Genomic DNA, 13,573 nt, shown 5'->3' on the forward strand with positions numbered 1-13,573 from the left:
CACTCGGTTATTCGTAAATGTCAAAAGTGTGTGCGGAACGGCAACGTTTCTGGACAGCAGGACGTCGGCAATGGGTGTTAGCATGTAATCACCATCCGGAACCGGAGGTGAAGACCGTAAGCGCACATACGTAACGGCTTGAGGCGCTAGACGAACATAATCTACAGAGCACAAACGCGGTTGAAGTGGCGGGGAAGCGCCATAGTAACATGGTAAGTCAAGCTGAAGCAAGCCAGTTCCACAGTCAATCAGGGCAGAGTGGGCAGTCAGAAAGTCCATTCCGAGGATAAGTTCATGGGAGCATTTCTCAAGCACGGCAAACAGGACAATTGTGGAGCGGTCAGCAACACTTATACGCGCAGAGCACATCCCAAGCACGGGGAACGTCCCACCATTGGCGACTTGGACGAGGGGTATCGTGGGGGGCGTTAAAACTTTCCTAAGGCAGCGACGAAGCTCCGCATTCATCACCGATATATGAGCCCCTGTATCGACAAGAGCAACAACGAGTGCGTCGTCCACTTTAACATCAATAAGGTTACGTCTGGTCGGAAGCGTGGTCAGAGGATTTGGTGGGCACAAGGTCGATGCAGCGTCACCTCCGGGAGCTGCATCGGCTAGTTTTCCCAAGGCAGGTGGTCAGTCGGCGACGTTGGACGGCGAGATTGGGGCGAGCGAGACTATGAGCGTCGTGACTGCGGTGAACGGGACTGATGGCCATGCGGGGACGGTGAGCGAGGACGATACGGCATGGCAGGGACGTCGTCGCTGGTGGCTCGGGGTGGTTCACCGCGAGGTTGGAAGCTTCCGTGGTCAGTGTTTGGGCGACGGTTGTACCCATAGGATGTTTGATGCCACTACCACGAGTTGTTGCAATGGCGGGCCACGTGACCAACACGATGACAGTTGAAGCAAATAGGACTGTCATCAGGAGTCCTCCACTCGGCGGGATCACGAGGGGGCACTGCACGGCTTTGACCTTGGGCATATGGACGTGAGGGGCGACGGCGGTTCATCGGTCGAGAAGGGACTGGAGTGTATTCCGAATTCAGGCCAGCACTGGAAAGCTCCTGACGAACGAGAGCATGCACAAGTGGTACCATCTGGGAGCTAGAGTCACAGGCGCGGGAGCACGGGGAGGTAGGAGCCATAGCTTCAAGTTCACGGCGGATGATCTTCGTCACATGCTCTGCAGTTATGGCGCCTGGACGACTGGTACATCGTCACACGACCGCGTTGCGGCGGTGCTTGGAAGTCTAGCGAAATAGTGGGCGATACGTCGACTTTTGGCGGTCTCGAAACGCTGACATTCCTTGACGATGGCATCCACAGTATCACAGTCCTTGCAGATGAGAAGATTGAACGCATCATCTGCAATGCCTTTGAATATGTGCCCCACTTTCTCGGTTTCGTCCATATCACTGTCTGCTTTGCGGCAAAGGGCAAGAACGTCCTATACATATGTCACGTACGACTCGGTCGACGTTTGTGCGCGACTTGCCAACTCCTTCTTGGCCACTGCCTTTCTGCCTGCAGACTTGCCGAAAAGGGCCCGCATATTTTCCTTGCATGCGTCCCAGCTTCCAATTTCTTCTTCATGGTTCTCGAACCATACTTTCGCTGTTCCTTTGAGGTAGAACAAGATGTTCGCCAACTTAAGTGTGTCATCCCAGCGATAGTTTTTGCTTGTACATTCGTACATCAGCAGCCATTCGTCAATATCGACATTGTCGGTGCCACAGAACGTGCCAGGATCTTTTACCTGAGGCTGGACAACGGTTGTTGTTGCGGTTGCTTCAGCGGGAGCCGAACCCTCTTCTGCCATCGCGGGACAGGCGAAGCGGCGGCCACTGCGGAGTTCCGTTGTATGCTGTTGTTACCCCGCACCTCCACCAAATGTCACGGGTGAGAGTATAAAAAGAAGAAATGTATTTACAAAATATACAGACGGAGATAGAAGCAGCTGCTGCCAAGATGGAGGAACAGCAACAACAACACGAGCGCTATTTCATTCTTCGTCTTCATCGTCTTGTTGAAGCGTTCTTGTTCCTGATGGCATGTAACAATATCATACCGCTCTTCAGATTTCACATTTTCTCATTTTCTCATCCACGGAAAGGTTCCAACGCGGTTGAAAAACAGCGCAGAAGAATCGTTCATGTGTTGCAATAGAGAAGACACGTGGTGAAGCTTCCCGTGGGATGCGACGGCCCTCTTCTCTGGATCAGAGGCCCTCAAGAAGGCAAGCAATGCCTTGAACCTTTTCCGTGGAGTCACTGACAGTGGATGATGGCCTGGAAATATGTGTCATCAACACCAACAGCAATGTAGGTGTTGGACTTGAACCATTCCCACGTACACCAGAATTCCGACGAACATGCGCACCTCCTCTTCAGTAACCTCCCTCCAGGATCCGTCCCTCTCACTGTACGTTGGCTTTTTGAAAATATGCACCCACGCATATTTATCTGTGCGGTTGCATGTCTGTCTGACGACTTCTGCAATGAAAAACAACACGAAGAAGCCACCGCGGGGCACTCCAGAGCACTGGGTCAAAGTCCACTCTGCGCAGTCTTTACGGAGAGAACTCCGCTCTTTCTGCAGCCGGTGCCAAATGTTTCCGCCAAAATGAAGTTAACACCTTGCAGATAAGAGCTGTTACCTTTAGTACACACCGGATGCGTTTACATCGATAGGCGCCCACAATAAAACGGCCCGAGGAGAGGATGAAACTTACGGGCGGATAGCTGCTGATGTTCCGGGGCAGCTTGATGCACTTTCGCCGTTGTCTTCGGAGTCTGTGCTGCTACCATAATCCAGAGATTCCCACTCAGATTCATTGGAATCCGTCGAAATTCGCCATTCCCGTGGAGCACCCGCGACCGACATAGACGCCATGTCTGAAACAATGAGCGCTCACCTACCCGACTGTGAACGAGCTTTAAAAATCTCCCCGCAGCAGAAAAAAGGAACTCGCAAGCGAAACTGATAAAAAACATGCTCTTTATACTTTGGATTTGGAACAAAAGTGCTCAGAGAGCGCCAAAATTTGAACTTGAAGTCATCGTTACTACACTAGCGATGGGAATAGGCGCGGTCACGAAAGTGTTAACTCGTTCCGATTATAAAATAGAGGATTTATTAAGTAATTGGCATATTGTGTCTGAATTCCAATGGTGTGCTACACAAAGTTTGTGAGAATGAAAGACTGCATTTTATTTGTGCCATCTTAATCAAATCACACCGGTGCACCGGGTCGTCCAATAACAGCACCTAGGTGCCCCGGTGCACACTGATGCCATTTGTCAAGGATGACATAAAATAAGTTATTTATCTTCAACTTTTGCCGAAATGAAGCAGCAGAACTGATATACCGAGATAGTGTGTCACCGTGCTCTCCCAGCAAAATACAGGCCACTGCAGCGGCTGGAATTGTTGATAAGTCCAGACCATTGTATGGTATTAAAACTTAAGTACCCTGCATGAAATCTTTTGGAAGTCTCAAAAATATCGCTACAACTTTTTCTAATTATAATAAGGTAACTAAAACAAAACATTCGAAGTAGACACACGTACTGCTTCCTGTAATTAATGCAATCAATTTTCATAAAGAGGGCTGGCGTCTTACAAAAACCTAATTTCACCGATTATTCTATTTTTCCTGATGCCTCAACATTCAGTAACACTTTTTACCCGACTTGACAATGTAATTTCACAGTCCATATCACAGTATAATTCCACAGTATCTAAGTGCTTAGTACGTTTTCTAATTTAATTCCCTGCCCGCATCATTAACAAGCACCACTGACTCCACTCAATTTCAGAGAGGCCTCAAAATGCTGATTACATTATTGCTGAAATGCTGATTACCCCCCCCCCCCCCATTTCAATAAGTGACTTATTTTGCTCATTGCCCTCGCTGCCTTAATATTATATCCCCTCCAACCAGTGTCCGCAGAGTTGACTGACCACTTTCTTGAAGGTGCGCTGCCGCTGGCCACTGGCCGGTGTGTGGCTGCTGTCATTGCTGGCCCAGCGCCTGCAAGCCGAAAAAGTGGACGGGGAGCAATGAGCGATAGATGACAATAAATAATCTGTAATTTCTAAAGACACTCCCCGTATCAAAAAATGCCACAGACTTGGCAGTTATGTTAGAGGCCGGTCACATCACATTATTATGACGCTCCCAGATTTTCCGGATAAGGTGCTGAAAAATTGCTGTAACCGAAAGACTCCTCCCTTCAGGTTCGCAATACTCACAAAAAGCCCTAGGAAGCCCCTTATAGAAGTAGTGACTCATCTGTCCAACTTCTATTTGATTCTGCATTTACACACGAGGCGCAATACGACTGAGATAGCACATCTCATACTTTTCACGGATCATCTGCTGGCTCAACCAATCCTGCTGAAACATTCCCTTGACTACACGGTAAAGCTAAAGAGGATTAAATCTAATGCGCAATCTGACAACCAGATAGCAACTTCACAACGCGACCGAAAACGGTTTGCTGTGATTCCGTATGTACATTCCATTTCACATAGCTTAAAGAAACTTGCGGGGCAGTATGGGGTTGACGTTTTTTCGGGTGGCAACAAATCGGGCAGCCTGTGTGGCAAGGTTGATAGACACGCAAATGGTGTTGCAAGGGCAGGTGATAATGCCTGCTCAATCAGGCATGTTAAGAAGTACACCGCATGTTCAGAGGGGGTGGTATATAGGATTCCTTGTACCTGCGGGTCTGTCTACATCGGACAGACTGCCAGATGTATTAATGTTCGGCTGCGCGAGCATGAGAATTCTTTGAAGGGGGGCGTTTCGTCCCACCTCGCCAGTCACTGCCGGGATTGCGGGTGCATGCCTTCGTTTGAGCAAACGTCTATCATCACTCGCCATCATAATCAACGCACACGTGAGATTTCAGAGGCGTAGCACATGGCAAAGTGCGATAGTGGTTGTATTAGTCAGCCATCAGTCTCATTATCGCAGCAAAAATCCGTTTCATTGATCGGGTGCAATCTTGCGTGGCACGTGTGTTTCTGCATATACATTTGTTTTTTTCAAATAAAATCTTTCAGTTAAAGATCAGCGCTTGCCATGTCCTCTTCTCTTGTGTGCCTTGTCAATTTTGTGCAGTGCGTAAAGATGGATGTTTAGTCTATCACAAGATTTTGCACATGCACAGTATCTGTACCTCTACTTTTAGCATGTTCTTTTATTGCACATGCTAATAGAGCCTTTCAGCATGTTCCAGAAATACATTCTTTTCTCGCTTGTTTAGCCGCTCCCAGTTGCAGTGTCTGTGCTTCCCCTCAGCGACAGGTTCCTCGTTAACGATGCTTAGGCTGAGAGGCTAGTGAGGCATGGCGACCCCACAGTAATTTTTGAAAAAGCATTTGTGGTGTTGGGGTGCCTTCACTGGAATTAGAGGAGCGGCAAAAGCACAGTGAGTGAGAAAGGAGGAGCGGTACGGTAACATCGTACCATATTTCTGTAACTTGCTGTTCTCGATACTATTTGTCCATTGTGCAACACATTCAATGTGCCTTTTCTTTTGATTTTTGATTTTATTAACTAAATGCAATAATTGCGGGGGTTCAACATTCCAAAACCATATGACCATGAGGGACACCGTAGTGGAGGGCTCCAGAAATCTCAGAAACCTGGGTTTCTTAAACGTGCACCTAAATCTAAATAGAAGGGCCTCAAGCATTTTCAGCGCTATCGAAAATGCGGCGGCTGCCGCCGAGATTCAAACCCACGACCTTTGGGTCAGTAGTCAAGCACCATAACCACTAGACCATCCTGGCAGGTGATTTTATTAACTGGTTCTTGCACTTTACAAGTACATCTTGTTTTAAATGCGAAGCATTTCTTAGCGAACCTCTGGCACTTCAATAGGGATTCAATGGGGGCTAGTTGGTACTGCATCGTTCTTACATTTTTTAGCGCAGGACAAGAACTCTGGCACTTTGAGCGTTACTATCTACGTATCTATCTATCTATCTATCTATCTATCTAGCCGCCTACGTCTGGGTGTTCTCATGATCACTCTTTTAGCTTGGTGTACATGAATAACGTGAAAATCCTGTCACATACATCGTCAAACCCTTTCCTCCAGACACGTGTGCACATACCTGTTTACCACAGGCCGCAGTGTACGGGTATGCGCCACAGTTGATTGACAGTTTATATCTACCGAGGAACGGCGACAACTGACATTGGTAACTTACATGCGGGAGCGTTAAGAAAAACCGACATCGGCAGCGTTGACCCGACGAATGGAAAGAATGAAAATTAGGATCTCAGCAGGAATCGAACCAGAGCATTCTGTGTGGCAATCAGGTATTCTACCACAGAGAAACGCCAGGTCTATAAACTGGTTTGGAAAAACAGGCTATGCGGGCGTAAAATGTCGATGCAACGTCAAATGTGGTTGTGGTGCTGGCTATCTAATTTTGCAAGAAAGCAATAAACAATATGTGATACTCCTACGATGTGTACTCCTACGATACAGGCATCATATCAGATTAACGTTCATGGTTCCAGTGTTGGCTCCGCTTTTATAGCAGTCTAATAAACATTGCATTTGTATTCCTGTGATTCAGCAAGCTATATTGAAGCACTGCTCGACACCAAAGGAATACATTAACGAAAGTTATGCATGATATTCACATCATCGCACCGTAAAGTACACTTAGTCCGCCAGAACGACACCGTGCTCTCTTCATTTCTTACGAGGCTGGGCGATGGCCTCATGCTGACCAAGGATGATGCCAGATTGACGGACAGCCACTTTGTAGACTAGGCTACGTAGGCCACATACACGCAGGTAGTCTACGAATACAAGTGCCATCCACTGATGTTGGTGTACGTAGCACTATCCAGGCCTACCAGCCTTGACTGCCTATATCGACAGACAATTTGTCGACGAAATGACCGAGGCATCCACGATTTTTAACAACTGTACAATACCTCATACTTCACTACACATGGACCCCTCGTCACCGCTATCCCAACCGGATCTGATAAGTCATGACCAGCTGCTGGTGCTCATGGTGATGTTGACCTTGTTCAAGAACTGTCAAGAACATCTTCCACACATGCACATGGGTTCGTGAAATGTGCGTGCGTTCTCCCTCATAAGGGACAAGTATAAGCAATACACATCAGCTTACCGCTTCTGGTGTTGGTAATACCCACGTTGCCGTTGGCAGCATTAACGAACTGTAAACAACTGGCTATATAACACATATGCGGCTCTTCAACATATCTGTGCACGTACAAAATTTATGCAAATCTTTAGCATCATATTGTAACGTTTCGCTCAGTAAATAGAAAAAAATTACGCCACAGTCACGTTCCCGCCACATGCTTCGCATAACATCAACTCCCACGGTACGTGGGATCTGCCGAATTTTTTTATTTTCTTGTATTCTTTTATTCCTTTACTTGCATGGCGTGCCTTTTGTAAATCACTTCTTCAGTGGCCATTTTGTTCAGAGGCTCATACATCTCCTTTATGATAAGACTACAGCAGTACTACTGGTATGTCCACTCCTGTACGCGCCTTTCATTGCTTACAGTGCTGATCAAAAAATAAAGAAAAATTAGCACGGCTTGCACTAAGTCACGCAAGGCTACACAACAGCAGAGCTGGTGGGCACCTAGCTGGTCCTGGCTTGGCTAGGCCCTTACCCTCTTATCTCTCTTTCCCACCCCTTGCTATGGTCAATGCCATTGCTATGGTGTACTAGAATGGGGTAGTGTGCCGTCTGCGACGGAAAGCAACAGGAGGGACGTGGTGACTTTTGCGATGACGCCACCAGAAGGGCGCTGCGATCGAATGGTGTGCCCATGGCGCGAAATTTGAATTTGTTATGCGGGCCCTAATGGTGGTTTAAGCAGAAAAACATCATCCTTTCACACAGTTTTGTTTGCTTCTCGGTTTCATACTGTCACGTGGTCGTGACGTCGACGAAGACAGCAGTCGGCGTTTGCAGTATTAACTGTTTATTTGGCCGAACTTGTGGCCGGAAAATGAGAACTAGAACTACAACAATACACGCTGTAGAATGATAGCGGCGAACAGGGCGTCGTCCGTCGATCAACTGACAAGCGGTCAAGCACGGCGGCTTTTATACAGGCGCTATCGAACTTTCCAGCAATATCACTGGTGACGGCATTATCTCTCGACAAAGCTAGAACATTCACGGGCGGCGCGCAATCTTAACACAGCGATCTACTACAATCGAGAAGCTTCTCGAACACTGCTTTGCGGACAGCGTCGATCGTTGATAAACGTCCTTGCTGGTCAAACCCGAATAATTCAAAATAAAACAAGAAGTGGGCGTGGCATTGCCCCCCTCTGAATAAAGCATCGTCCTGATGCTTGTGAAAGAACAAAGAAGAGAGAAAAAGAAACAAGTGCATACATAAATAAATTACAATAACAAAGGAAAAGTAGAGTCCCCAGGTTCGCTAACGCGCAAAAAACGGCTTAAGGCGCACGACATGGACGACTTCAGGTCGTGCGCGGCGTCGCTGGGAGTTCGTAATGCCGTCCGGGATGACCTCGTAGTCAAGAGCGCCGAGGCGTCGAAGAACCTTGTATGGCCCGAAATATCGCCGAAGGAGTTTTTCGCTAAGCCCACGTCGGCGTATCGGCGTCCAGACCCAAACACGGTCGCCGGGTTGGTATTCCACGAAGCGTCGTCGAAGATTGTAGCGACGGCTGTCGGTGTACTGCTGGGTCTTGATGCGCAGGCGGGCGAGCTGTCGAGCTTCTTCGGCACGTTGTAAGTAGGTGGTCACGTCGATGTTTTCCTCGTCGGTCACGTTTGGTAACATGGCATCGAACGTCGTTGCCGGGCTCCGTCCGTAGACCAACTTGTACGGCGTCATCTGCGTCGTTTCTTGCACAGCGGTGTTGTATGCGAAGATCACGTACGGAAGGATGGCATCCCACGTCTTGTGCTCGACGTCAACGTACATGGCCAGCATGTCGGCGATGGTCTTATTTAGCCGCTCGGTGAGGCCATTGGTTTGAGGGTGGTAGGCAGTGGTCCGGCGGTGGCTTGTCTGGCTGTACCTCAAGATCGCCTGAGTTAGCTCCGCTGTAAACGTCGTACCTCTGTCGGTGATGAGGACCTCTGGGGCGCCATGACGCAGAACGATGTCTTCAACAAAGAACTTCGCTACCTCGGCAGCACTGCCTCTAGGTAGGGCCCTTGTTTCGGCGTAGCAGGTCAGGTAGTCGGTAGCTACGACGATCCACTTATTACTGCTAGTCGACGTTGGGAACGGCCCCAGGAGGTCCATCCCGATCTGCTGGAACGGTCGCCGAGGTGGCTCGATCGGCTGAAGAAAGCCCGCTGGTCTTGTTGGCGGTGTCTTGCGTCGCTGACAGTCTCGGCATGTCCTTACGTAGCGAGTGACGTCGGCGGCAAGGCGCAGCCAGTAGTACTTTTCCTGTACTCTTGCCAGCGTTCGGGAAACACCGAGGTGTCCTGCTGTCGGGTCTTCTGGTCTTCTGGTCGCAATTCTGGAGGCACCACGAGAAGGTACTTGGCTCGATGTGGCGCGAAGTTCTTCTCTTGGAGAACGCCGTTGCGTAAGAAAAACGACGCCAGTGCTCGTTTGAACACTTTCGGAACGACGGCGTTCTTGCCCTCGAGGTATTCCATAAGGCCTCTGAGTTCTGGGTCGGATCGCTGTTGTTCAGCGAAGTCGTCGGCACTTATGGTTCCCAAGAAGTAGTCATCATCCTGGTCGTCTTGCGGCGGCGGGTCCACGGGGGCACGAGACAGGCAGTCGGCGTCAGAGTGTTTTCTTCCGGACTTGTAAACGACGTGAATGTCGAATTCTTGCAGTCGTAGGCTCCACCGTGCGAGGCGACCGGAAGGGTCCTTCAAGTTAGCTAGCCAACACAAGGCGTGGTGGTCGCTCACAACTTTGAAGGGCCGGCCGTAGAGGTAGGGGCGAAACTTCGATGTAGCCCAGATGATGGCCAGGCACTCCTTTTCCGTTGTGGAATAGTTCATTTCTGCCTTTGACAGCGACCGGCTAGCATAACTGATCACCCTCTCCAGCCCGTCAGTCTTCTGCACGAGGACGGCGTCGAGTCCTAGGCTGCTTGCATCGGTGTGGATTTCCGTATCGGCGTCTTCGTCGAAATGCGCTAGTATTGGAGGCATCTGAAGGCGTCGTTTAAGTTCTTGAAATGCCTCGATTTGCGCCGTTTCCCACTTGAATGGCACATCAGTCTTCGTCAGGTGCGTTAGTGGCTGGGCTATTCGTGAAAATTCCTTCACGAAGCGTCTGTAGTAGGCGCACAAGCCGAGAAAACGGCGTACGGCCTTCTTATCGGTGGGTGGCGGGAAGGCAGCGATGGCAGCTGTTTTCCGCGGGTCCGGGCGAACACCATTCTTGCTGATCACGTGACCCAAAAACAAGAGCTCCTCGTACGCGAAGCGGCACTTTTCAGGCTTCAGGGTGAGTCCGGAGGTCTTGATTGCTTGAAGTACAGCTTCAAGGCGTCGAAGGTGTTCGTCGAAGTTTGAGGAAAACACAACGACGTTGTCCAAGTACACAAGGCACGTCTGCCACTTCAAGCCGGCCAGTACTGTATCCATAACACGTTGGAAAGTCGCGGGCGCCGAGCAAAGACCAAAGGGCATGACCTTGAACTCGAACAGGCTGTCTAGTGTTATGAAGGCAGTCTTTTCTCGGTCTCTCTCGTCGACTTCGATTTGCCAGTAGCCGGTCTTGAGGTCCATCGACGAAAAGTACTTGGCGTTGTGGAGTCGATCTAGGGCGTCGTCTATTCGTGGGAGAGGGTACACGTCCTTCTTCGTGACCTTGTTCAGGCGACGATAGTCGACACAAAAACGTAGGGTTCCATCCTTCTTCCTCACTAACACCACAGGTGACGCCCACGGACTCTTGGACGGCTGGATGATGTCGTCGCGTAGCATTTCGTTGACCTGTTTCTTGACGGCCTCGCGTTCTCGCGTCGAAACTCGGTACGGGCTCTGACGGATTGGTCGGGCACTTTCTTCTTCTGTTATGATGCGATGTTTCGCGACTGGGGTCGGTCGAATTCTTGACGACGACGAGAAGCAGTCCTTGAATTGTAGGAGCAGGGTTTTTAGCTGGTCTTGCTCGTGCTTCGGGAGGCTCGGGTTGACGTCGAAATCTGGTTGGTTTCGTCGATTCGTCGAAGCAGGTTCGGTAGCATCGAAGAGGGCGAGAGCATTGCTGGATTCCACGAATTCGTGGATGTAGGCGACCGTCGTACCAATGTTGAGGTGCCTATATTCGTGGCTGAAATTTGTCAGCACTACCTTTGCTTTGCCATCACGCAGCTCGGCTATGCCTCTTGTGACGCAAATCTGACGGTTGAGAAGTAGGTGCTGATCGCCCTCGATGACACCTTCAAGGTCTGCGTGTTCTTCGGTGCCGACGGAAATGATGATGCTGGAGAGAGGCGGAATGGTGACGTGCTCTTCTATCACATTCAATGCGGGCTTTCCTGGCATCGTGTGTGGCGGCAGCACTTTTTCTGAGGTTAGTGTTACTGACTCGGATCTCAGGTCTATTACGGCACCGTGTTCGCTTAGGAAGTCCATCCCAAGTGTCACGTCCCTGGAACAGTGCTGCAGGATAAGAAAGCTCGCAGGATAGGTTTGGTCACTGATGCTGACTCTTGCTGTGCAGACTCCAGCCGGCGTTATCAAATGACTTCCAGCGGTGCGGATTTCAGGACCTTCCCAAGCAGTCCTAACTTTCCTCAACTTCGTGGCGAATGACCCACTGACGACGGAATAGTCGGCCCCAGTGTCGACGAGAGCGGTAACGTTGTGTCCGTCGAATAGTACGTCGAGGTCACTAGTCCGCCGTCTTGCGTTGCGTGTACGTCGCGGCGTCGGGTCACGGCTACGTCGGTTTGCACCGCTGCTTCCGCGTTCCGTTGTCAGGTCTGCTTCCACGCACGGGTCGCAAAGTTTCGTCTTCAGGACGTCTTTCGGCGTGCGGCGGGGGCTCGGAACTTCGTTGCGGCGTCGTCGTCGACGGCGGAGGATCTTCAACGTTTCGTCGTTCAGCAACCGCACCTCCATCGGTTGCTGCCCTTAGTTTTCCGGATACGGGCTAGGCGACCGACCCCGGTTTGGGCCAGTGTACTGCCGGCGGTGCGGTGACATGTAGCGGCCGGGCGACGGCGAGCGGGAAGGTCGTCGTTGTTGCCACTGTGTTCCGGTGAGGTAGTCGTCGATGTCGCGAGGCCGTTCGCCTGGCTGCGGGCGCGGCGCGTTCACGGCGAATCCGTGTAGCCCCATCTGTCGGTACTGGCAGCGGCGGTACGTGTGGCCGGCCTCCCCGCAGTGGTAGCAGAGCGGGCGGTTGTCAGGGGCACGCCAAACGTCGGTCTTTCGGGGGGCACAGCGTTGTCCTGTCGGCGGGTGGTATGGCGTCGGTGGTGGTGGCGGCGGTGCCTGGCGGCGAAACTGCTGCGGCGGCGCGGCCTCTTGACGTGGGCGAGGAGGGGGGACGTTGCGTCGGGCTGCAGCAGCATAGTTCATGGCTTCCGGCTGAGCCTGCGGTGCTTCGGGAATTCCAAGCGATTGCCGGACTTCCTCGCGGACAACGTCGGCGATTGAATCCACTTGATGCTGCGGCGAAGGTAACAGTTTGCGCAGCTCCTCCCGCACAATCGCTCTGATGGTTTCGCCCAAATCGTCGGTGGCCAGCGAGTGCACTTCGGAATAGGTTGCAGGCAGCGGAGAGCGGTTGTATTGTTTCGTCCGCATGTCAAGTGTCTTTTCGATAGTTGTGGCCTCGGTGAGGAATTCGGTGACTGTTTTCGGTGGGTTCCGCACCAATCCTGCGAAGAGGTCTTGTTTCACTCCGCGCATTAAGAAGCGGACCTTTTTCTCCTCAGGCATGGCAGCGTCGGCCAGGCGGAAAAGTCGCGTCATCTCTTCCGTGTAAATGGTGACGCTCTCATTCGGTAGCTGCGCTCTTGTCTCCAGCAAAGCAGCAGCCTTTTCTTTGCGGACGATGCTCGCGAAGGTATTAAGGAACGTCGTCCGAAAGAGGTCCCAGGTTTGAAGGCTCGATTCACGGTTTTCGAACCACATCTTTATGGCGTCTTCTAGGTAGAAGAAGACGTGGCGCAGCTTCTCTTCAGAGTCCCAGTGATTGAAGGTGGCGACTCGCTCGTACGTCTCCAGCCAGCTCTCCGGGTCTTCAAACGACGATCCACGGAAAGTTGGTGGCTCCCTTGGCTGTTGCATCACTACCGATGTAGGTGGCAGGGGGTCTGTCATCGTCTCGGCGGTAGATGTGACTGTCTTCGGCTGCCTGGCGTTTTCGGGAAGGAGCCCGTACTCTGGTTGCAGTCCCTTCTGCCTGCGGCTCGTTCGACGATCCGGGCTTTCTTTGCCGTCGTCCTCGTCGCGGCTTGGGCTTGGGTCAGCGCTTCGCGGGGGCGTCCGGATCATGGAAGAAGCAGCACCTCCACCAGATGTCACGTGGTCGTGACGTCGACGAAGACAGCAGTCGGAGTTTGCAGGA

The 13,573-nt window shown here is 51.1% G+C and overlaps 1 protein-coding gene across 1 annotated transcript in view; it reads right to left on the reverse strand.

Annotated features, from left to right (window-relative positions):
• Positions 1–13,573, reverse strand: part of LOC119386460 (very long-chain specific acyl-CoA dehydrogenase, mitochondrial) — a 238,167-nt gene that overhangs the window by 177,702 nt on the left and 46,892 nt on the right. The window contains exon 2 of the mRNA XM_037653745.2: positions 3,970–4,039. Within this exon, the coding sequence (XP_037509673.1) occupies positions 3,970–4,039 (70 nt within the window). The remainder of the gene's footprint in view (positions 1–3,969; positions 4,040–13,573) is intronic.

The sequence above is a fragment of the Rhipicephalus sanguineus genome, chromosome 3, assembly GCF_013339695.2.
Source record: "Rhipicephalus sanguineus isolate Rsan-2018 chromosome 3, BIME_Rsan_1.4, whole genome shotgun sequence".
NCBI classification, from domain to species: Eukaryota; Metazoa; Arthropoda; class Arachnida; order Ixodida; family Ixodidae; genus Rhipicephalus; species Rhipicephalus sanguineus.